This window comes from Ochotona princeps, chromosome X (assembly GCF_030435755.1).
Source record: "Ochotona princeps isolate mOchPri1 chromosome X, mOchPri1.hap1, whole genome shotgun sequence".
In the NCBI taxonomy this organism is placed as follows: Eukaryota; Metazoa; Chordata; class Mammalia; order Lagomorpha; family Ochotonidae; genus Ochotona; species Ochotona princeps.
In genome coordinates, this window is record NC_080865.1 from 72,864,523 (window position 1) to 72,889,946 (window position 25,424).

General features: G+C 44.4%; 1 protein-coding gene across 1 annotated transcript; it reads right to left on the bottom strand.

Moving 5' to 3' along the window:
• Positions 1-23,898: 23,898 nt before the first annotated feature.
• KCNE5 (potassium voltage-gated channel subfamily E regulatory subunit 5) lies at positions 23,899-24,552 on the bottom strand. Its single transcript, XM_004590251.4, has one exon. It carries the CDS (start codon positions 24,441-24,443, stop codon positions 24,015-24,017), a length of 429 nt encoding a protein of 142 aa, XP_004590308.2. The 5' UTR covers positions 24,444-24,552; the 3' UTR covers positions 23,899-24,014.
• Positions 24,553-25,424: the final 872 nt, after the last annotated feature.

Below are 25,424 nucleotides of genomic sequence, written 5' to 3' on the forward strand. Positions count from 1 at the left end.
AAACGAGTATTCCAATCTGTCAGTGGAAAATGGACCTCATGGTAAATAACTTCATGGAATGTCTGGGGACAGCACATAGCTTTCCTGGCAATGGAATATGTCACAAATGTCAGCAGGGGGAAAAAACATAAACTTTTATTCTAACTTTATGAAAATTTGTGCAGGAACCTCAGCTGTCCACTGACCTGAGCTTCAGGGTAGGGAGCAGGATGAAGAAGGAAACAGGCTTAACAGATAAGCAACTGAGCCGAAGGATAAGGCAGCCCAGAATAGCTTAGCAAAACAAAAAAAAACACTTGATACACCAGTGCAGTGCCAGGAAGCAAGGACCGGAGATTGGGTCCAGTTGTGGAAACTGGGCATCCTGAGTGTGTCTAAGATAGCTGAGCACTGGAAGGGCACACCGTATGTGGTAGGAAACAACAAGAATCACTGCCAACATAAAAAGTACAGGCTCGGGTCAGCCAGCAATGGAGGGAAGCGGCTGTCAAGGTGATATATGATAATAATCATCTACCATTAGGCAGCTAAAATGAAGAGGCTAGGTCTTAGAACAAGGAATAAGTTCCAAGCTATATTGTAAAAGGAGAGATCAGAATCTCGCTCTCCAGCAGTGTTGGAGGATGGGGAACTCTCAGAAGGAAATTAATCCTTATAGAAGCTGCAGGCCAGAGTGGAAGGTTTTCCCTCACCTGTGAGAATTCACTCAACCCCATTACTCACAAAAACAAAGACAATGAATTTCCGTATTATTTGGAAGGGCAGATGGCATAGGATTTTATCTTATTAAGCTATATTATCCACTGCAGGAAAACAAACACATGCACTCACACGTATTCCTAAGAGCACAGATAAAGGTGCAAAATAACACACACCGAATTGAACACTGGTTACTTAGCAGGTAAGAGTGGTTATGGAGGTGGATAAAGAAGTGGTGGTTGTTTTTTTTTCCCCTCTTTCTATACTTTCATATCACCTGACTTATATAATTAGCATACAAATTTTTTAAAAGAACTTAAATCTGGTGAAAATATGTGATCCCCCTCAGTCCCTTGTGCAGATTCAGCAGCATTTGGACAAAAGTACAAAGTCTTTTTTTTTTCTTTTTTATGTTCAGCAGATTTCAAAATGCTTCATTTCTATTGAAAGGAGTGGGGTGTGTTCCTGGAAAGGGAGAGGCAGTGTTGCCGCAGAAGGAAAAGGTAAAAAGTAGGAGATTTAAGGAGGGAATAAAGAAAACCAAAGATACCCATCTACAACATATATACACAGTCCTACATGAAAGGACTTCAAAAAACCCATGGAAAAGGAGTTGAATATAAATTTATGGGGCCAACGTAGTGGCACAGTGGGTTAAGTGACTGTCTTCAATGTCAGCATCCCTTGTGGGTGCCAGTTGAAATCCTAGATACTCCACTTCCATTGCAGCTCCCTGACAATGTGTCTGAGAAAGCAGCAGATGATGGCCCAAGTCCTTGGACCCCTGCATCCACACAGGGAAATATCATTCTTGAGTGAGCAGTTGGACAGATAATTTGCCAAACAGAAGAAAGGGTAGGGGAAAGGAGACAGCACAGGCATCTAGCAGTACTTCCTGCCATAGCCTGTGGAACAGAGAGCTTTGCCTAACTCATGACTTCTTATGAGGTAAGGGATGGGCTTCCACAGGCCAATGTGTTTCCACAAGATCAAAGCCAACTGGATACTTCACGGCACTCCATATTTTTATGGTGTCTTCCATCCCAGATACCAGATGAAGCAGATGCCTCCTTGGGAAGGGGGTGCTTTGATTGACAACTAGGAGAATTGAATTACACACAGGGATGGAATGGATGAGGTGATGGCTTCCTGTCTACCTGGCTATATCATAATGAATACTTATGGGGAAAAAAATTAACAAAGGAAGCATGAAGATACAATTACAGAAAGATAGAATCAGGCCAGCGGAAGCAAAAACAAAGCAAAAGTGCTAACATTAAAATATGACAGGGAAAAGGGGCACATCCCATATGGGCACCAGTTCATGTCCCAGCTTCTCCACTTCCAATCCAACTCTGCTTATGTCCTGGGAAAGCAGTAGAAGATGGCGAAGTCTTAGGGCCCTGGCACCCACAAGGGAGACCTGGAAGAAGTTCCTGGTTTCAGCTCAGCTCATTGTGCCCATTTGGAGAGTGAACCAATGCTGTAGCATCTCTCCCTCTCTCTTTCCTTCTCTCAGTAATACTGGCCTTCTAATAAAAATAAATACATTTTTATAAAAATTAAAAAATACTGAACAAGCAAATACATATAATGCATAAGCACATGAGAAATTGTCAATCTTTCGGGTTCATTATTAGAAATAGTGTGGTGATCTTTCTTTCTTTCTTTCTTTCTCTCTCTCTTTCTTTCTTTCTTTCTTTCTTTCTTTCTTTCTTTCTTTCTTTCTTTCTTTCTTTTAACCTTTCAGACTGGCATTATTTTGAAATGTTGCAAGGGGTGGGTGTTATGGCATAGCAGGTTAAGCCACCCCATGGATGCACATAGTTCCATTTTAGAGTACCAATTTGTGTCTCAGCTTCTCTGCTTATGACCCAGCTTTCTGTTAATGCATCCTGGGAAGCAGGGGATGATGGCTCAAGCACTTTTGCCCCAGTCACCCATATAGGAGACCCAAATAAATTTCAGGTTTCTAGCATCTATCTGTCTGGCTGCTGCATTTGGGGAATGAGCCAACAGATGGAAAACCCATACTCTTATGCCTTTCAAGTAGATGACAGCAAGTAAATAAATATTTGAAAAGGAAATAATGATTATATTTAGTCCTGATAAGAATGTGATTGAATAGGAACAATATCACAATCTCACACAGCCCTTCTAGAAGAGTCAGTTGCCACTGTCATTTGGGAAAGTCAATCGTTAGCAACTGTCAAATTTTAAAAATATACAAATATTTAAAGTGGCAATGATTCGTCTAGAAATTTATCCTTGGGGCAGGTGCTTAGTGCAGTGAAGGAATCCACGAGGGGGGAGGGGCAAGGGGAGGGGTAGGGGGATTCCCAGAGCCTATGAAACTGTCACATAATGCAAAATAATTAATAAAAAAAAAAAACACTGCTTGGGACGCATCATTCTGTATCAGAGTACCTGAGTTTGAGTTCCAGTTACACTCCCAACTCTGGCTTCCTCCTGATACATACTCTGGGAGACAGTACATGATGGATCAAATGTCTGGGTCTCTTCCACTCACACGGGAGAAACAGAGTAAGTTCTGGGCACTTGGATTCAGTCAAGCCAACCTCAGCTGTTTGCAGCTGTTTAGGGAATGAATCAGTGGAATAAATCTCTCTCTCCCTTCCAAATAAAATTTTAAAATCAAAGAAATGAATAGAAATATATATTAATATGCTAGTCTCGCAAGTCAGCACTGATTTATGCCTGAGATGGTTTGCTGCAGTTGGCATTAGCATGCGTGCATGCATGCATACACACACACACGCATGCGCATGTGCATGAAAACAATATGAAAGTTCTTCAAAAGTGTAATGGCTGTATACGTTTTCAGATAGCATTGCAATGAAATACTGAGATACAGTATGAGTTTACAGCCCTCTATCTGTTGGCTGGGAGAATTATCCATAGTGTATTGTTAGTGTTGTTTTCTGGGAAAACAACAAAATTTCAACTGAACTTTTTTTTTTTTTTATGTACATGCACTTGTCTGTCAAACCAAATTGCTTACATTTAGGTCAAAGATGTGCTATTGTCACGCTCTGGGTGTATTTGAAGTGGGTCTAGTTTTTTTATTCTAGGTGCTTACCTTTTGTTTAGAGATCTTTTCTACGTATAGGCACACTCATGGTGTAGAAAATAATACAGTTTCCTTTAAAAGTGAGAAGGGAAATTCACACACAGGGGCATAATTGAAGACTTGGAAAGGGCCAGAGTGAGAAAGGGGGAGGGGAAAGGGAACTAGAGAGAGCAGCTTAACACCTCTTTCAGCCTGGGTCTCTGAAGAGAAAGGAGCACCTGCCAGCCCCATTTTTTATGTAGCAGTGTAGCGACCTGGGAGTTTTGTGATACCTCCCTAAAATTTCAGTTGGCTTTTCCCCATATGAAAACAAAGCAACCAAAGAAAAGGAATGCTCAGATTGATAATCAGGATAGAATGACCTGGGGCAGGAGCTGGTGGCATTTGGCTTTCTGCTCACCTAGCTAACTTAACCATATCATATTGATTAAAGAATTAGATAATAAACCACAATTGTAGGTATTCAAATAACTTAGAACATCTACAATTTTGGATAGCTTCTGAACTCTGAAGAAAGCCTGCATCAAAACTTAAATAGTGTGTGTATGTGTTATCAAAAGACAAAACTGAAACAAATTTAAAACTCTAATTGGCTTTTATTTTTTATTTTAGAATCAGGCAAAATTTCTACAACAGATAATGACTATTCCGGTGAGCTGAGTAGAAGATTTTGTCTTTGGGGGCTGTAAAAGACTGAAGAAGCAGAAACAGGGATCATGAAGTAGACAGGTCATGCCTGACGTGAAAACAGAGAGGACTTCCTTATGTAGGAAAAAATTTGCATGCTTGGTCTCTTGGTTTCAGGGAAACTTCGATAAACAACTTATTTTTTGACTTGGAAATGTAACGCTTCATCCTGAGTGAAGGTCATTTTAGCTTGGCCTGTTGGATCTATATGCAAAAGGTTGGTCAAAACCAATGGCCTTCTATAAATTTAGCAATACTCAAACCAGTGTGCACAGATACACATCAAACTGTTTACACTGGTTATGTCCCAAGAGCTGTATAGGAATGCAAAACTTCTTTCCAATGTTATTTTTGTAGTAATCAAAGGCGAGGAACTAGTTTTAGAAAAGCACTTAGCAAGAAAGAAATTTAGAAAAGAGAGAGTGGAAGCAAGCCAGCAGCGAGAGAAACAGAAGAGGGGGAGAGAAGGCCAGGGGAGGGGAGGGGAGGGGAGGGGAGGGGAGGGGAGGGGAGGGGAGGGGAGCGGAGGCAAGGGAGGAAGGGTAAAGGGCTGGCTGAGGAGTTTGGGTTTGCAGCACTCAGTGCTCTGGAGATGCGTGGCAATCAGTGAGCTGTCAGTCCCCACGCATCTGCGCCCAGCTGCTTGCAGCAGCTTGGGCTGTCTGGCTGGTGCTCCAGTAATGTGGGAAGAAACAGGATGTCCAAGAGTCACTTTCTGAATCCATCCCAGTGGGAAAGCCAGCAGGCTTGTGAATGCAAGTCGGGACAAGCTGTTGCAGAAAGCAGGGCAAAGAAAAAAAAGCCGGTGAAGCCTGTACAATAGGTTGTGTGTGTGCGTCCAGTTTCCCGGAAACACCCTGGTGGAAGCTCAGTTGGTGCTACCCACCTCTTGAGCCATTAAGCTCAGCTGCAGGCTGTAGCAAGTACCTCTTATAACAAGAGGGTGAGAACCTGGTGAAGGAAGTGAGGAAGTATAGATGATCCTAAAGGACTGGAGATGGACAGAGACAGGCGCCTACAGCGTCCTGCCTTTTCATGTTTACTTATTTTCATATACTTGAGAGAGTGAGAGTCCATTCACTGCTTTACTTCCCCAAATGCCTGCAGCAGCCAGTGCTAGATTAGGTCAAGGTCCTCCCAGATCTCCCTCATCGGTGTGGGTGGTAGGCCATCTTCTGCTGCCTTCCCAGGCACATTAGCACAGAATTGAATTGGAAGCCGAACAGCCAAGGCTCAAGTAGGTGATTCCATATGGTGCTGCAAGTAATGGCTTAACCCACTGACCCATAATACAGACCCCAGTGGCCTGCACTCTAAAGAGGCGTAGCAGAAGGCCACTCTTTCAGAGCTGAGCAGGCCATGGGGGCTAGAAATGGACAGGAATATTATTAAGAGGAGGAGACCTGATTCTGAGGAGAGCTGAGCTGGTGACAACAGTTAAGAAAGCAACCCCTCTTCAGCCCACCAACCTTGACTAATTTTGTTAAGGCTTTCACACAAGAGAGTTGTCTCTGGATTCAAATCCCAGCTGCTGCATGATAACAGTGACTCTGAACAAGTTACTTGACCTTGCTGGGATTCAGTGCCTTATTATCAAAATGGGGGCTTGAGGTGATTGAGCATGCTCATTTGTATGAATTACCAAGCCTAGAAAACACTTAAGTGCTCAATAAATCTTAGTTATTATTAGAATGTTAGTTAATGTGTCATTTGGATGCAGACCATCTGAGCTTTAAGAGCCCACAGATACTTCGATTCTGTCTCCTTCAACCATCTCCAGCTTTTCTCAAATCTTCTTCCTGTCTACAAGTGCTGGATCTCAAACTCAGTCTGGCCCTGGAGTGTGTCCAGCTGTTTGCTTCTTTTTGGCATCCCAGCCCCCAGCTCACAGGCATTCCCCTGGGGTACACCTTAGCTTATGGCATAAACTCTTCTGCCCAAGATTCCTCTCATTCAGGTTCATGTAATCTGAGGTTGGGTGTTGGAGAGGCTTGGCGGGGATGGTGCTAAGCTACAAATGAATTCTGAAGGTTGTGTTTTTTGCCTTTTCTTTTTTTGTTTTGATCAAGCATCTGCAGTTGTTGGGTGTAACCCTAGCCTCCTCCCTCCGTGAAATGTGCAAATGTGCTATCGTCAAGCATTCCATATATTGATTCTCTCACATTTCACTGACTTGATCCCTCTCTGCCCCCATTAACCCCACACAAGGGGCACTTGCTCCTTCAAATCCAGGTCAACCTCTCAGATGGCCAAGTGCCTCCACTATGATTGACCATCTACCACCCCTGCCTTCATCTCTGCTGGGAATATGCTGTTCTGTAACTGAAAATATAGGGAATAAGGAGGAAGTTGAGCATTATTTCTTTGGACCTCTGCTGTTTTGCCAAAGTATAAATATGCTGAAGAATATGTCCAAATGTTCCCAAAATAGCCCCAGTGCAAAGGCTGTGCTCATGTTTGGGTATTCCCAGAACTGGCTTCGCTATGGAGCTTCAAGTGGCTCTCAGTGCAGAGGTGATGAAGAATTCTCACTTGCTGAATAGTCAATCCTTCAAGATTAGGAAAGCTTCTTCATTTAGGAGACATTTGTCATGGAAAGAACTCAGTCCCTCCCTGGGGAATCTCCACCATCCTCCATCTCCCCACTCCATCAGTGCCTTCTCATCTCAGGCAGGTTCTAACCACTGCACGATGTGCCTCCACATGATCAGACTGGACCATTCTGGGCATCTATAACTTTCCACATTTTTATGTATTTTCTCTGAGTTGCTCAAAGTCAGTGTGCTTCTTTTTAACTACTTATCAGCAGCCTTGCTTTGCCTTATCACCACTCAATAGCACATCTTTACTAATTATATTGAATCTGATTACAAAAGTTAAACGTATTATAAATACTGAAATGCTGAAATGTGAACTAGCTACTGTTTCATCAGAGGGGGCTGGTGCCATGACTCAACTGGTGAATCCTCTCCTGCCAGCACCCCATCTCTAATGGACGCCAGTTCGTGTCCTACCTGCTCCACCTCCCATTCAGGTCTCTGCTTGTGGCCTGAGATAAACATCTGACAATCTTTAATCGAGAACTATTCTATAAAATACCTTGATTGCTGCTCTTCAAAACTCTTTTAAGGTCAACAAAATATCAAATAAAATCTAAGAAACTGTTACAGCCCAGAAGAGTGTAAGGAAAGGTGAGGATTAAGTATAATGTAACCAGGATGCATTATGGAAGAGGAAAAAAACACTAAAGATAAAACTAGCTAGATCCTGAAAAGTAAGAAATACAGTTAATACTAACATCTTGATAGTCATTAGCTATGACCCAAATGCCCTAGTGATGTAAAAAGGTAACAATGCGGGAAACCGATTTGCAGTATGCAGGAACTCTCTATACTGTCTTTGCAATTTTTTTGTCAAGATAAAATTATTTTAAAATTAGAAGGTTCTTTAAATATTTTCAAAGTTACAGGATGAAGTGTGGCAATGATGGATTGCGTCCAAATAATACATCAGTTAATGTTCTAACAATAACTAAGATCTATTAAACACTTAAAGTTTTACAGGTGTCATACTGCTTAGGCACTATCATTTTTAATCTCTCAGTATTCTATAGGAAGGATAATATTATTATCCCCATAATATTTTGTGTCATCATAGCATTTTGAATTGTAAAGATATATTGATTTGTCAAAATCTACTGAATCATTCACTTAATATTTGTCCAATCCATTCCATGTGACTGTTGTCACAAAAGGAATAAAACTGAAAATAAATATTGAACCACAATATATAATAGACGTGTTGAACAGTTTAGGGGGGAAAATGCACTGATGACAGGAACTTACTTTGAAACTGGAGTAAATCTAAAATACCTTGAAATATAAGATGGATTGAAGTTATGGAGAGAGAAGTAGGCAGTTGGAAAGGTGTTTGATCAAGCAAGTAAAGTAAATGTTAATGGTAGGCTCTGGTGCGGTGCTCTCTGCACAGGTATTCACTCTACAAGCTTTTCTAATTTCTGTATTTTAAACGTCTATATTTAAACATTTATTTAAACATCATTTAAACATTATGTGTTTGTAGAATAATTTATTTTAAACATCTTTTTTTTAAGGGGCCAGTATTATAGCATAACAAGTCAAACTGCCGCCTGCTGCACTGGCATCCCATGTGAGCACCAGTTCATGTCCCAGCTGCTACACTAATCCAGCTCCTTGCTAATGGCCTGAGGAAAGCAGCACAGGGTGGCTCGAGTATGTGGGCCTCTGCTTCCCATAGGGAAAGCCTGGATAAAACTCCTGGCTTTGGCTCTGCCTGTTGCAGCCACCTGGAGAGTGACTAGATGGAAGATCAACAGAAATAAGGTGTCTGTCTGTCTATTTATTTATCTATCTCCATTCATCTATTTATCTGCTATTTCTTCTCCAAAATTTTTATTTTCAAATAAATGAATCTTTTTTTTTTTATTGAAATGGCAGATATACAGAGAGGAGAAGAGACAGAGAGGAAGATCTTCCGTCCGATGGTTCACTCCCCAAGCGGCCGCAACGGCCAGAGCTGAGCTGATCCGAAGCCAGGAGCCAGGAGCTTCTTCCGGGTCTCCCATGCGGGTGCAGGGTCCCAAAGCTTTGGGCCGTCCTCGGCTGCTTTCCCAGGCCACAAGTAAGGAGCTGGATGGGAAGCGGGGCTTCCATGATTAGAATTGGTGCCCATATGGGATTCCAGCGCCTGCAAGGTGAGGACTTTAACCACTAGGCTACCATGCTGGACTCATAAATGAACCTTAAAAGAAAAAAACTTTTAAAGATGATACTGAGAAAATACAAAGCAATAGGAGAAATTCTTCACAAGCACTCCTCCCAGGGGTAACCACTGTTAAGTCTGTCGCATATTCCTGCACATGTTTTTTTCATCTATAAGCATGGTTTTGAAAGGAATGCAACTATACACATACAGCTCTGCACTCACAATTTCCGTTTAAGAGTTTAGTCATTTTCCAAGGCAGTTTCTGTATAATATTGCATTATATGTTTGTAGAATAATTTATTTTCCAGTGAATAAAATCTTAGTGGTATATAAAGCAGGGGCCGGGGGGCGGGGGGAGTCAGGTGATTGAAACAAAATACAAAGGGTGGGGTGGTGAACAATCCTGGACATGGGCCAGACCAATGGCTGAGAAGCTAAAAATGGCTGAGGCTTGCATCCTTGTTCCGTCAAGGGTGGACTAAGATCTGAAGGCAGGGGTCTCCATTCCCAGCCTAGGTCCTCAGCCATTACAAGCAAAGAGCTGAAATAGTTTTTTCCACGTAGAAGATGCATGCTGCTAAATGAAAAATACTGTAACTGGCTAGAGTGTTATGACAATGACTGAACCGGTGCGTTCCTGCTGCCACACGATCTTTGTGTTCTCATCATCAACTTGTTCCAACCTCCTTCATTGTGACTGTTTCAAACACTCTTTGCTTTTTTCAAGGTTGTATTCATCAGCCTTTATCTCTCCTCTGTCATTTCAGAGGGACTCAAACCTTTCACGTGGCAAGCCTCAACTTCCTACCCCACCATGGATCCCCTTCTCATGGTCCCTGTCTCTTCTTGTCACAAACGACAGGGGAGGATCTCAGATACTTTGTCTTCCACTGCAGGGGACAGTGGCAACTAGTATTCCCTCCTGTTCCCTGCATCTGCACCTTCTCTCTTTTTACTGACTCTCCTATTTAAACGTGTTCCATCATCTCTCTTCTTAAGGCATAAACGTAAGACTCAAGCATACTGCTTCAATCCTAGGTCTTCTTCCAAGTTGTTCCTAATCATGCAACTGAAAACACAAGAGCAAAGACCTGGTCTTTGAGTGCTCAAGTCTGAGACTCATTGCATGTATGCCAAATGGCTAGAAATTCATTTCCAAGGGAAGAGAATGACAGCTACTACTGGCTGTAAGACAGACAGAGCTGCCTCAGGGGCTAATGGGCTTGTGCCACAGGAGAGAAGAAACTGATTCAGGAGATTGGTCTGATTGCTGATCCCTCTCTGGGCTACTGGACTAAGATAAGCCCCTCTGATGAGAAGAGTGGCCCAGAAACTGACATTTTTTGTGATCTTCTAGGTCAATGCTGAGAGTCACAGATTGATGTAACACTTTACTTGTAATTTGATGACCCAGGGGGATTAAAGAAAGAATGATTTGGCCTGTGTTTGCCTGTAACTGAAGTCTCCAGTGGCTCCCAGGGAACATGAGGCACGAGACAGATTCCTAAGCATCTTGGTGTTCATATCACTGGGCATGGACAGCAACACACCCATGATGGCCACCCTCCACCACAACATACCATGTGGACAATGGGGTCTGGAAGAGCAGAGTAGTGAATACAACTCACAGGTCAAATGACAGACAGATGGGAGGCACCACTTTGGAATATTCTTAACAATTCTTAGAAATAAATGGGCCCAGCGCAATAGCGTAGTGGTCAAAGTCCTCGCCTTGAATGCGCAGGATCCCATATGGGTGCCAGTTCCAATCCAGGCAGCCCTGCTTCCCATCCAGCTCCCTGCTTGTGGCCTGGGAATGCAGTCGAGGATGGCCCAAAGCTTTGGGAACCTGCATCTGCATGGGAGACCTAGAGGAAGCTCCTGGCTCCTGGCTTCGGATTGGCTCAGCTCCAGCCGTTGCGTCCACTTGGGGAGTGAACCATTGAGATCTTGGACAACTGGCACTAGGAGGGTTAATTCTGTCAAGTTAAACTGCAAAACTGCCTGGAGAGTGCATGTTCCAGAAGTGGGAATGGTCCATAGGGCAATAGTGGGCACCTCCCTCTTGGGTTACCACTCCCACTGGAGAGCATGAAAACCAGGACTGGGGCAATGGTGGCTCGACAGAACGGCACCCACCAGCATGTGTATGGGCTGGATAGGGGGGCCAGTTGGGTTGAACTAGGCTTCAATGCCCATTGACATGAGAGCTGAATAGGATGTAGGACATACTGGACCAGTCTGCTGCACATACTGGCAAGCACAGGAACCAGGGCAGGGTCGGGCCTGGTGGGGGGTTATTGTGGGTCACTCCAACTAGGCTGCAGCTCCCATTGGTTTATGTAAGGGTCAAGTATGTGCTCGGCAGAATCAGGCTGGACTGCAACAACCACTGGTTTGTGTGGAAGACAGGGCTAGAAACAGAACTGACCCAGCAATTACAACCACCAGCATGTGCATAAGCTGATTGAGGAGTTGGACTGTGCCAGACCCTGTACAGGCAAGCACACACATGAATCAGGTCTGGGATCACTTCAGACAAAGTTTCTTTGGGGATTCCCCCAATCGACCTGCCAGATTCAGAACCCCAACCATGAAGAAAAGTGCTGGTTCCATGGTTTGACCATGGAATGCAAGTGTCAAAGCTGAGCCTCCTCAGAGGCTCAGACAGAGCAGTGGACAGTGTATCCAGGTGCACATGGAGAATATGGCAGTCCATCAGAACCTGCAGAGCACACTGGGTACCACAACAGAGGATAGAGGACAGAACAAATCAACCGATTACCCCAGCCATGTGTTGGCAGTGAAAAACTGGGCAAACGGAGACTCTAAGGTGGACTATGTCAATCAGTGGATTCTGCAGTGACCTCATTATGCTTGGAATGGTGAGATTGGCAGCAATCCAGAACTGTTGAATTATCAAAACCACTTGAGCAGGACCCTCAGTGCATGCCCCACACTGGGGACCTGAGATGAGTAGAAGGCTGTGTGGGGCTTCTCCTTTATCTCCCTCCTTACCCCAGATATAGAAAATAACAATAATAGTAATGTGGAAACAATAGTGTTACCCACTTTCCTGTAGCCCTTGACCCTTTGTGCCTTAATCAACTATGTAAAGATTATCAAAATAATTACCAAAAAGAAGAAATTAAAGAAAGTTTCAAGGAATATTGTGGGATCAGTGGCTAGTCTCGAACTTTATTAAAGCTCATTGAGTTACAGATCTGAACAATACATGTTTTTGAACTCTGGGTTCTTAAAAGAGCTCCAAGTGAGTTTTGAACCTTGAAAGGAAAACATAGTAACATTTAAGAGAGATGTAGTATTGTGCGCACTGCATTGTATTCTCATTTCTGAAATAAAGTAACTTTTTCCATTGTTTATAGGAGATTTCAAATGACAGAGAGAAAGAAAGAGAGAGGAAGAAGTGGGAGGGGGAGGGAGGGGAAGAGGAAAGGAGGGGATTTCCCACATTACAAGTGGACAGTATCCTTAAACATCTGATGCCAAAAAGCTTGAGGCTTTTACTGGTTTCCTTGGGTGGTTAGAGAAACCAGGCTAGGAGTGGCTGTGCCAAGTCACTTCTTCCAAGGTAAGCTCTGGTTCCCTATCTCGGCACCCATGTATAGAGAGGCTACACAAGCTTACATCCAGCTCACTAAGCAGAGATGAACACTACGGCTTGGCTCTTGCCCGTGGTGAGCCCAGGAGGACCACGCCAAATAACAAAAGCTAGTTACTCTGGTCCAGTTGTCCAAGATCTCAGAGTTCCTGAGGAGGTTGGATTCTGGAATCTCCTGACTACTCACATGCACTGAACCACAGTCATTGGCATTTACTGAGCAGGTAATAGTGATAGTTCATCAGGCACAGACTCCCTCAGTGTCTATTTTACACACATCACCTCAGTTCCCAATCCACTGTTGCTCTCATTGGGAAACTGAGGTTCCAAAAAGGTCACTCACTGCACAAGTTACACGGCCAATTCTACTCTATCCACAAGACCCAAAATGCCGTGTTGGTTTCTCCCAAAGATGTGTCCATTGATCGCCTTGTTGCTTGGCTTTTTTTCCAACAATCTCCACATGGGCACTAGCTGCTTCCGGTTTCTACTACCGTCAACTCATTCCTTAACTCTTTCCTCTGGCTCTCCTTTGCTCCACTCACTAGCCATCTGGAAGGAAAGCAGTGACAATCACCAGCAAATTAAATGTTTCCTCTTCAGCCTTCAGCTACACCACATCCACAGGATCAGACCTGCCCTTCTTCCAACTCCCTTTTTCCTTTGGCCTCTGCAACTTTCCTACTTTCCTGTTACCTTCCTTACCCACCATTCTGTTTTCCTCAATGGATTCCTGTGGCACCTTCCTCTCCCCCACTAACAGTAGTGGAGTTTTCCTAATGCTCTGCTGGGGCCTTGCCTCTACTCTCCCAGATTTGTCAAAAAAGGGCCTCAGTGATAAGCCACATAGCATTAACGGACAGCAGCAATGACTATAAGGTGAGTCTGCATTAATTCCAATGCCCCTCTGTCACGTGTTAGTAATTCTGACAAGTTTCTTTGTGCACCTGTTTGCTCATCTGTAACATAAGGACCCACTGTGGTTGTGTATATAGAGCACTTGTACCTGACAAAGTAAGCTATAGGCAACAGTGGCTGTTACAGTCTACCTTTCACTTGTACTCCTCAACCACTACAATGGGATGTTTCAATGTTTCCCCGAAGGGCTCTACAAAACTCACCTTGTTCCAGATTGTATCTCCTTCACTTCTACTGTGGAAACATGTTATGATTCATTTACTTATCTTTTTCAAAGACTTATTTGAAAGAGTTACAGAGAAAAGGACAGAGAAGAACGGTTTGCTCCTCAAATGGCTGCCATGGCTGCCATGACCAAAGCTTAGCATATTCAAAGCCAGGAGCTTCCTCCATGTCTCCCACGTAGGTACAGGAGCAAAATCACTTGTCATATTCTGCTACCAAACCAAGTCATTAGTGCGGAGCTGGATTGGAAGTGCAGCAGCTGGGACTCAAACTGGAGCCCATATGGGATACTGGCTCCACAGGCTGAGACTTAGCTTACTACACCACAGAACCCAGGCCCTGTTTAGTTCTCTTTGTTAGACATCATCACTATTCCCACCAGCACAAAACCTGATGAAATCCATCATTCCCTCTCACTCACCATTTTATATTCTGTTAGCTGCACAGCTCTGTCAGTTTCCCCCTTTGAAATTCTCCTGTGTGGGTGATGGGAATGTTTTGGAATTGATAGTGCTGGTAGGTACACATCCTGTGAAGGTGCTGTTCACCCCTGCATTGCACAGTCTGAAATTTTATGTTGCGTATATTTTGCCACAATTTTGAAAGGTTGTCAATCTCTTTCTAGGAATATTTCCACAGTCTCCTAGCCATCTTCATGCTTCAAGGTGCTTTTGCTTGTCCCCAGCGGAGACAGTGTATGTCTGAGGGAGGAGCTTGGAATCTGCCCTAAAAGCAAGCTCCCCAGAGATTACTCACTAAAGCTTGAACACCCTGCCTCCAGGATCAAGTTCAGACTCCTTCATCCGGCAAGATTCTTAATGTCTTCCTCTAATGTGTCTCTTTTTCTCTCTGTTTTAACTTTTTCATATAATTGCTTTATATTCTGGCCATAGATGATAATTTGCCATGTGCAGAGGAACAGAATTAAGATAATTCTCTGAACTGCCACTCAAATACATAGTCTTGAAAGAAAAGCAGTGCTGCCGTACAATCTTGCTGTGAACATTCAATTTGAATATACATGCAAATCCCTAGTATTTATGTGTCTGAGATATCTTTGTAAAAAATCAACTACTTTTGAAAGTTAGAAATGGTGTATGTTCATTAAAATTTTCCCAATAAAACTCAGAGCTGTTTTCTCAGGTGTTAGCACCACATATGGCTATATCAAGGGCTAAGTACACTCTCTTTTGCTACCACTATCATCAATATCACACAAGTTGGGGTTGGAATCAAGCACACCAGCAGGGAGCTTAACCTTGGCAAGGTAATGGAGCACATCTTCCCGAGAGCAGGAAGCATTTGGAATGGCTGTGTGGAGATGGCTTAGATGGACGCCAAGGAAGCTCCTGTCAGTTGGCCTCAATTTTCTCAGTAATGAAGGAGATGAAGTCATCTCCTGAGAATGAAGGGGAGGGCAATGCTGGGGGCTTGAGGAGAGGGCAGGAAGTTTGGAGCAGCTGCTGCAGGGAATGTGATAGGGAGTCAGCAAGCGAGGAATGAATGGATTGTTGAACAGCCAGAGGGGCCAGCTTAGGGTAGAGAGCACACATTGGCAGGGAATCCAATGAGCTGGGTTTCTCCACCAAGCCAAAAGTGGAAAGAGCCATCTTCAAGGGGGTCACTCAGGGCTACAGATCGGAAAGGCAATAGTATGGCAAAAGGTAAGGTAGCAGAAAATTCTAGGAGGGGCTGGGAGAACTGAAATTGTCCATGAGACTGGGGAGAAAACGAAGCTCCATTTATTACTTAAACAAATATATAACCATTACCTGTTTCATATTTTATGTAAATATCGGGGCAAGAGGGCAGGGAGTTGAGTGCTGCAAAGAACTCTTTACACAAAAATCCCTGCATTCACCATAAAAAGGGACTTTTTAGAAAGTTTGTGAAAATGGGATTTAAAATAAGCCAGTACAGGTGCAAAACATTTTTTTAAATTCCTGCACATGACAGGTGTTCTAAATGTTTGTGGAAAGTGTGTATTATGGGGAAAATGTGCATGAATGTACATCAAAAAAAAGCTTAGCTTGTAATTCCATGTTAGACTAAAAAAAAATTTGCACAGAAATGTCCCTAGGAGTTTTATTCATTACTGCAACAATTTGGAAACAAATGTATCCGTCAGCAGGTGAATGCATTGACAAGCTGCAATGCTACCTGAAGAACTTGTCAATAGTGAACAGCACCAAACTATTGATCCAGGCTACAAGTCAATGCATCTCAAAATCAGCATGCTAAATGAAAGAAGTGTACACTGCCCAATATGTGCATAAGAGTATAGAAAGTACAAACTAACCTGTAGCCATAAAAAAGCGGATCACTGATTTTCTCAGCGGCAGGAAAGAAGCACAAAGGTTCACAAGGAGATTTGAGGGGGGAGGGTAATGGACAGACTAAGTCTCTATTAGAATCCATAATCTCACAGATACATTCATATGTCAAAATTCAACACATTACATACATTAAATGTGTTCTCTTGTTACACATTAATTATTTCTCAAAAACACTTTAAAAACACATCATTTTTTAGTTGCTTTTCAAAAAAAAAAAAAAAAAACATGCTTTTTTGGTGTTCACAGCCTACATGAAAGAGATTGACAGCCAGTTAGTAAACAAACACGATCACATTAGACAGTAATTTCTACTATGAATAGACAAGGCAATGTGACTGAATTAGATAGGGGCTGTGGAAACAAGCAACTCTAACTGGAATGGCCAAGGAACGACTCTGAACAAGTGGTATCTCATCTAAGAATGAAGTGAAGGAAATAGTCATAGGATGGAAACAGAACAGGCAAAGTTAGTTTGAGCTCTCTGGGTTTCAAGAATCTGATTAGTGTAACTTGGGTTGGGAAGTGAGATAGGCGTGAGCACAACAGTCTCTCATCCCATGGGCGTTGTTACAAGTCCACCAGGGGATGCCTAAAGCCATAGACACAACCAAACCCCAATGTACACTAGGCTTTTTCCTGTACATGCCTACACAAGCTTAATGCCTTCCCCATAGTAACTAAATGCTTGCCATGCACTGTAACTTTTGCAGTTTCATACATAAAGGCAAAAGCAGCATGAATATATTTCACAGACAGAAGATTTGTCTTGCCTTTGATTTCAGCAACTTTGGCATGCGTGGGATTTTTTTCTCCCCTTATTAAATTGAGAACTTCTGCCTTTTCACGTATGGCTTCTCTTTGGCATATCCTCCCCTCATTGTCCCTCTTACATGATCTTGTTTTCTCTTGCTTAGTCATGGGCAAAGACTTGTTTTCCCATTAGACTTACCTGATGTTGGTGTTTTGACACATTATCTATGTCCAACAGGGGAACACCAGGTCACTAGGTGTGAACGGCAGCCTAGTTTCTGGACATCAGGGATTTCTTTTCTCTTTCCTAAGTGGACGTGCAACTTTTGGGAAAAGAAACTTTAAAACTGTAACTTGGACAAGTTAACTTCAAGATAGATTTAGATGCCTCGTATAGCTATTAAGAAGGTAGATTGTCAACAAGAATACAATAAAAAAGAGAGAAAAACAAAACAAAACAAAAAAGAAACCTAAAAAAAAAAAAGAAGGTAGATCTGCAAGTCCAGAGCTCTGAGTAGAGGTTTAAAGATAAAAGTTATTGAGTTGAGAGTCATTGTAAAGATAGTGCTTATATGTAAGAGCACCGCTTGGTGGATTCCAGCTAGTCAGTATCACCAAGGGGAAAGAAATAAGACGTGGGAACAGAAGAGGTCCCAGAATGGAACAATGGACAGGTCAATATTGATAAATTGAGCAGAATAGGATGAAAGTGAGTAAGAGTAAGTGAGAAAGAGAAGAAAAGGGCAAGGCCGGTGAAGGAAAAAAATGCAGAAGGCTGCGGTGTGATGGAAGTCAAGAGAAAGTGTTAAGGAAGGAGTGATTCACTCCACTAAATGTTGAGGGGTTGTGAAAGTCAAAGACAAAGTATCTAGCATTCGATTTGGCAACATGTGGGGCTGATGTTGTGGCATAGCGAATTAAGTCACCACTTAGGATACCAGCAGCCTATATTGGACTGCCAGTTGATTCCTGACTGCTCCATTTTCAGCCCAATATCCTACTAATGCATCTGAGAAAGCAGCAGAAGATAACCCAAGTGCTGGGACCCTTGCAACCCACAAGGGAGATCTGGATAGATGATACTTCTGACTCCCAGCTTTGACCTGGCCCAGCTCCATCCTGCCTTGGAAGTGTAGAATACAGTTGAAACCTAGCAGTTTTCAGAAACCGTGGGGAGAAGCCACAAGGCAAAGTTATGTCTTGAAGAACTTACCACACAACTGTGACTGCCAGAGCCAGTCCTGACCCATGGAGGGCTTCAGTATCCTAAAAGCAGTCCCTCTGCATGTCTCCCCCATGCTGCCCCAGCTGCCTCTCAAGGGCAGAAATCCACTCTTACAGCCATATTCCTGGTGTCTTTGCCGGGACAAGTAGCAGATCAGGTGGTGTTACATCCTGGCAATGGGGTAGGAACAGTTTCAGAGTGTGGGATTGGGAGTAACAACTGGAGGAGTTTGGAACAGGAAGAGGGATACCAGCCTCTTAGCTTTGCTGAAGGTGGGGTCTGTATACACTGCCTCCCAGAGATAGAGTGATCCAAGGAGGGAAGGTGTGAAATAGAAATCACCTTTGTTTTCATTCTTTCTCTTGTGGGTCCTGGTGGAGTTGCAGCCCCTACCCCATCAAATATGGTGTCTATTAGGACATCCCCTGTGATTCCAGAGGGCTGAAGTGATTTCATTCATACAGCAACTTAAAAAGAAATATTTACTTCTTTTCATCTACTTGAAGAGGAAAGAGAGAGAACCCCTTCTCAGGGTTCCGAGAGCATCTGGCAGCAAGAGCAGAATGTGATTTGAGAAGTTGCAGGAGGGCCAGCATGCTCCCTTAGCACCCTCTATAACCCATGTAAAGATTTCAAAGTCTCTCTCCTAGGCTCCACTAAAACAACCAGACATTCTCTCACCTCCCGGCTGTCCTTGGTAATCTTTCACAAAATGTGAATGCCCTTAAAAGGGGGATTCCTCCAAAGCAATTATTAAGCTCCATGCTCCATGCTTCTGTAGAAGATAACCTAGCTATTGGTCTCTTTCTCTGACTTCATAGAGTGCTGTGGCCCAACAATATGAGTGTACTTACACTATCGCACTATGCACCTGAGGAAAATGGCTAACATGATACATGTCATGTATTGTACCACACTTTTCAAAAATGCACTGGAGCTGTTCCCGTCTTTGTTCTGCTCGCCTTCTTTTCAGAGGGCAAGGGACAAGTTACAGCTTTAACGCTGACTCTGTCCTCCCTCAGAATCCAACTCCCCGAGGCACAGGTGGGACCCAGTTGGTCCCGTGCCCAGAACTCTAGCACAGAAGGAGCAGTTGCCTCTATCACTTTGCTTGTCTTCCTGAATAGGCTATAGGTTGTGTTAAGTGATCAGAAGGCTGAAAAGTGATCTGTTTTCTCCCAAGACCATTTTTTGGAAGAGTCGCTCAAGTTCCTCTAGGCTGGCTGTAACGCAATGTAATCTATGCTTTCTTGATGGGCCTCAGTGATGTTCCCTGGTCTTCTCAAAGTATTCTAGACTGCTCTTCTTCCCACCTTCCTCACACAGCCCACAGCCTCTGATGCTTGCTCTTTATTCTCCTCTATTCTGCCCTGTGCCAACCTTATCTTCAGAAGTACTAATCCCTCTATCATCAGCAGTCTTGCTATTCTGATAATAAAGCAGATATCTGGTAATAAAACCCTGTAAATTAAGCATGGATATCACTTTTTCTTTTACAAAGAGTACTGTGGGCCTATGTATAGAGGAAAGTTGGGTAGATTGGTAAGGCTACCAATATGCTGGGAAAGACGGGTCAGGCTCAGAAAGTTGGGAACTAATAGCTAAGTACAACATCAGGAATCCTCTTCCTTGAGCAACCAGGGTAGACCATACACTGTGGTGGATTTTCTCTCCCCTCCACTTCCCACACCCACCTTCACAAGGGCACTCCCACAAGGAAGGAAAAGGAAATGATGAGCCTAACACCTTCTGCTCCTGTTGGTGCCCTACTTGCAGCCCTTTCTCATAGTTTATCTCACTTGAGCCTCAAATCCCCCACAGCTGTAGAGACTGGGGCCGAAGATATTCAGCCATGAACTGACAAAGCCCAGTGACTGACAAAGCCGAGGCTGAACCCCGCAGTTCTGGCGCTGTGCTCTCTACGCTACTATGCAGTTGATTGAGCTGCCACACTAGACAGCAAGCAAGACCATTTGGAAAGCAGCCCAGACCCTTTTCTCTTTGTTGAGAGCAATTATATGCCACTTGTGAGTTTATAAAAACCATGGCAAATTAACAGGCAAAGACAATAACTGCAAACAAATGAAGAACCCCACTTTTATTCCTTGACAAAAGTCTAAGCAACCTAGAAACACATTTGCAATGGAAGAAAAACTTGCATTTATTTTTGCACTGCCAAAGAGCACTCACAGACATCGGAACAAAAAATATCTCCGAGTACATCTTTCTTGAAAGTCTGAAACTACAAGTAAGGAAACACGGGGTTTTTTTTTAAGATTCATTTATTTTTATTACAAAGTCAGATATACACAGAGGAGGAGAGACAGAGAGGAAGATCTTCCATCCGATGATTCACTCCCCAAGTGAGCGCAACGGGCCGGTGCGCGCCAATCCGAAGCTGGGAACCAGGAACCTCCTCCAGGTCTCCCACACGGGTGCAGGGTCCCAAAGCTTTGGGCCGTCCTCGACTGCTTTCCCAGGCCACAAGCAGGGAGCTGGATGGGAAGTGGAGTCGCCGGGATCAGAACTGGCGCCCATATGGGATCCTGGTGCGCTCAAGGCTTGGACTTAAGTGGCTAGACCACGGCCGCCAGGTCCGTAACACCGGTTTTCTGACCCACTATTTTTATCAAGCCGCGATCCGAGCCTGAACTGAAACACATCAGCTTAGCAAAAGGGAGAAATAGACTTCTGAATGGGGTTAAAAAAATAATTGTTTTTACAGTGTTTAACTTTTTTAAATCACAATAAAGAGAAAACTAACATTTTCCCAATTTGTACATTCAGCTCCTGCTATATGGGGATGCAGTATCAGAACCGGGAATTGGGTAAATACTTGTTTTCTTTCTGCTATCTTTGCTGACTACAATGGGAGCATTTCAATTAGTGTTGCTACCACTATGCTGGTAGAAAGCTGAGTGTCCAAACTCCTTCAAAAAAACTTCATTATCTGGGGCACGATTGCAAGTCCCGAAAGTATTTGAGAAAAGCAAAGAACTCTCAGCTGGTGAGTTCAGTTTTCTCAAGGTGAGGGTTTTATGGTTACTCTCTGCATGTATTTCTTTTTGGTCAGATACTTGGTAGCATCATAAAAAGGACAAAATGTTTCAAAAGCAGGAGTGTCTCGCTGTAGGATGTATTTCCCATAGGTGGCACATTAAGGCCAGCTTGAAAATTGTCACAATTGTTCCCAGTTTCTATGATCCTATTTTACACAATACAGTATTTTAAATGTTGATGGGAAAAGGACAGATATCCTTACAAAGTTTCAGCACCTAAGGTGGTGATTAGACTCATCATCAACATAATCTGGTGTCTCTAGTTGTGCCAGATTAAATAAATAGCACAATTGTACTTAAAACACAGGGGTGGGTGTCTTTGGCATCTCTGTACGTCATGCCCTCCCCCCACTTTCCCCAGGGCCTCCACATCTGACCGAGATGGCCTTTCACAACGTCCTTTTCCCCATTCATTGTCTTAGAATTACACTCAATCCCTGTCCTCCCTCCTTCACCAAAAGGGGCAACCTGACATGGCTGGATCTGGGACTGGAAAGGAGCCAGTGCAGCAATGCTAGTGTGGTTTCAAGGAGTGACTTCTGAAATGAAAGTACGCTCATTTAATTTATTAATAGTGCCAGTAAAATGCCAGATAAGCTGGGAGGTTAAAACCAAAGCCTTGAATGAGGTTTGCATGTTATTTGTAAAGGGACATTGTGACCCTAGAAGGTCAGGGAGCACAGGATTACAATTGATTGGATAGTATTTGTATGATAACAAGCGAATGGATACCTTTTGTATAACTGATTGGATATCGTTTGTCTGAGAACAGTTGAGTGGACAGCATGTGAATGAGGACACTTGGTGGAATATACAAAAGAGTTCCAAACAAAATTATTGAAACAGTTGATGGGTTTTGTTGATAAGCTCAATACCTCCTCCCTTGTCCTATATGACCCTCAGTGTATAAAGTCTGAGGCCACTAATAAGCTTGGGCTTTCGACCATCAGTCAGGGTCCACACGTGTTACTATCAGCTCCGTGCACCAAGTCCATCACTGTAGGACAGTGACAGTTATTGATGCATTCTTACAGCTCATAATTACCTTTGTCTTGCTTTTACTGGAAAAAAAAAACAAACTGTATTTGGCTGAGTGCTCAGTGATGATGTTTTTGTGTCTGATGAAGCCCAGCCATAAGCGGGTATAAGCATTTTTAGCCCTAAGCAGGAAAGTTTCTGGCAACTTTTTTTTTTCTTGAGACAAGGAGAATGAATCAATAGACACAGATCTCTAACTTTATCCATCATTTGCTAAGATTGCTTAGTTCAAACCTCTTCTCCCTGACTTCACATTGGCATCACTGGCGGCTTTTTCCTGCTTTAACACACCCCCATTTTGAGAGTTAATAAGGTGGCTTCTAAACATTTGCTTTGACAATAGCTAATAACTATTACTGATGAGCCTGGAAGGCTTGTATTTCATTTCTTTATAGTGCATCCTAAAAAAAATTAAAAAGAACAAAGTGAAAAACCCTTATTTAGCATTATGATATTGCTAAGTGCTTCAGATTTCCAGAAAAGAGAAGATGGAAATAATAAAATAACTATACTTTTGAAACACTCAACAAAACAACCCATTTACTCATATAAAACATTTCTTCAAGTCTAATCATGCATGTGATATCGGAACTGAAGGTGTATAGAGCACAACAACTCAAGCCCAAAGCCAAACATCTGATGTATGTGTGTGTGTGTGTGTGTGTGTGTGTGTGTGTGTGTTTGCTTTATACAGGTTTTCAAGGCTGGGTCTTTGAGAAAAGAGTCTTAGGTTATTGCTTGAACAATCTTTATTACCTGCCTCTGACATCCCCTAGGGTAACAGAGCAGGGGACACCCAAGCCTCATGTTCCATGGATAAAGCGAATCCTGTGATAATAATCAGTACAGGAAAGGTGTTTGGAAGCACTGAAATGATACACCCAGTAGCGTTTATAATGCTTACACACAGCAGAAGATGGCAAAGCTACAAAACACTAGCTAAGTTACCTTCGGCATGATGACTGGGGAAGCAAGAAAGCCATACAGTTGAGATCACGGGTCCTCCCCTCCCCACTGAACCTCCCTCCGGGGTTAGTTCCCATTATGTCCATTCTTTGCGGTAGGTTGGCTGGCACTTGCTCCCTGCTGAAAGACAGATGGGGGGAAAAGATGTGCCGGGCCTCTTTGTTTTCTTTGTGGTCCTAAGGCAACAGGGAGCTGGAGCTGCTGCAGCCGTCCTGGCAGTGATGGCAAGCCCCTTGGCTCTGCAGCCTGAGCACTCCCTGGAACAGCTGCCAGGGAGACATGGCCCAAACTTCAGATAGACTTCATTGCTTCAGTCAATGCCGAGTGTCGGATGTGTTGGATTCAGTTCCCTGGGGGGCTGGGGGCTGGAACATGATGTCGGGGGCCCTCTGCAGAACAGAGATCAAAGGTAGTTTAGTGCAGTTGGATGTGCAGTGCGGAACGGGACTAGAAGCATGAAGGAAAGAGAACAGCCAGGAGTGGGTAGCAAGGGTGGTGCGGTCCTTCCAGGTCCTTCCAGACCTTTCATCTGTGTCTGGATCTCAGGTGGGGCGAACCCTGGAAGTGAAAAGGGCAAGAATAGGCGGCAGCTGCGCCCTGAAACAAGCAAGGAGATGATGAGGGAGCGAGCCAGCAAGCTGGGCCAGTGATTCTAGACTGGCTCGGCACCCTGGGCAAGGGCTGGCAGCCCCCCGGAGGCGATCTGACTGCAGCCCTCGGCGGAGGAGCCAGCTGCAGTCTCCGCATCGGTGGCTGGGGCGCCTCCCAGAGCCCATTCGTGCTCAGAGCAGGCCTGGGACGACTCATCCTTGGCCTCGGTGAGCTTGCGGGAACGGGTGTAGGCCAGGATCAGGCCTCCGGCCAGGCAGGCGTAGAAGATCATGATGAGCAGGATGTAGAGATAGGCGTCGTCGCCCTTGGCGCTGGTCACCTCGCGGCCAACGAAGGGGTCAGGCACAACCCCCATGCCCATGCTCGGGCCAGGGCCAGTGCCCAGGCCGCTGGCGTTGCCCTGGTGGTGCAGCTCGAGCAGCAAGCGGCTCAAGAGGGTTCGCAGCCCTTGGCTCTCACTGCAGTTCATGGTTGTCAGGGAGTGACACGGTGGCTCCAGGTCGGTGCTGACCTTTCCCCTGGGCAAGGGGAGGCAAGCGAAGGAGAAGGCAGAGAGCAGTGACCGGCGACAGTGATAGCTACGGCTGCAGCAAAGGGTGCTCCAACAGGCACGCTGTGACGCTGGGGGAGCCCGGCGCCCCGTCCTTATCCCCTCACTCCCCGCCCCTCCTCCCCTTCCCCACCACGCCCCCTCAGGCCTGCGGCCGCCCTCTTCCCGGGCTCCGGCTGTCTCGCTGCTCCAGGAAAAGGGGACAGCTGGTGGGGGGAGGAGAAGGGGACCGGGAGGAGGTGAGGCCGGGGGAGGGGCAGAAGGAGGCGGGGGCCAGGAATGCGCGAAGCCCCAGGCAGCCTAGGCTGGCAGGGCAGCTTATATGGGCCCAGCCTGGATCCTGGGCTCTGGAAAAGAATTTCTTCCAAGTTCTGGTACGTTGGCGCTGCTGCTGCGTCTGCCCCCCAACTCCTACCCAAGGCAGGCCACCCAAGTGAGACCACAAACGCCTTTCCTTCCTTCAGCTTTCCCAAAACATGTTAGCATAATCTTCTTTGTCTACATGGGAGTTTCTCCGTAGACAAGGACCTTGGCTATCGCTGTAGCCCTCATTACACCTCCCCTCCCTGCCCCAAATCCTCCACCCCAGGTTCAAGGAGAGTATCTCGTTGAGAAGATGGCCAAGTCAAGTTTAGTGACTGAGCGGCCAGGTACTTCGCAAGAAGCGCCCTGCAGAACAGGACTCTCAGGTGATACACAAATGTCAAACACTCCCCTGGCAGTATCCCTGCACCAACTCCTATGACCCCAATTCAAGTGGGCAACACATCTTGGCACATGAGTGTACAAAATGATCCTATTGCCCTTGGTAACCTATCTTCCCAGAAGTGAAGTCAATTTATTTCACTAAAAGGAGAAGGGACATTAAAAAGGCCTTTTGACTGTACCCTCTAGATGTCT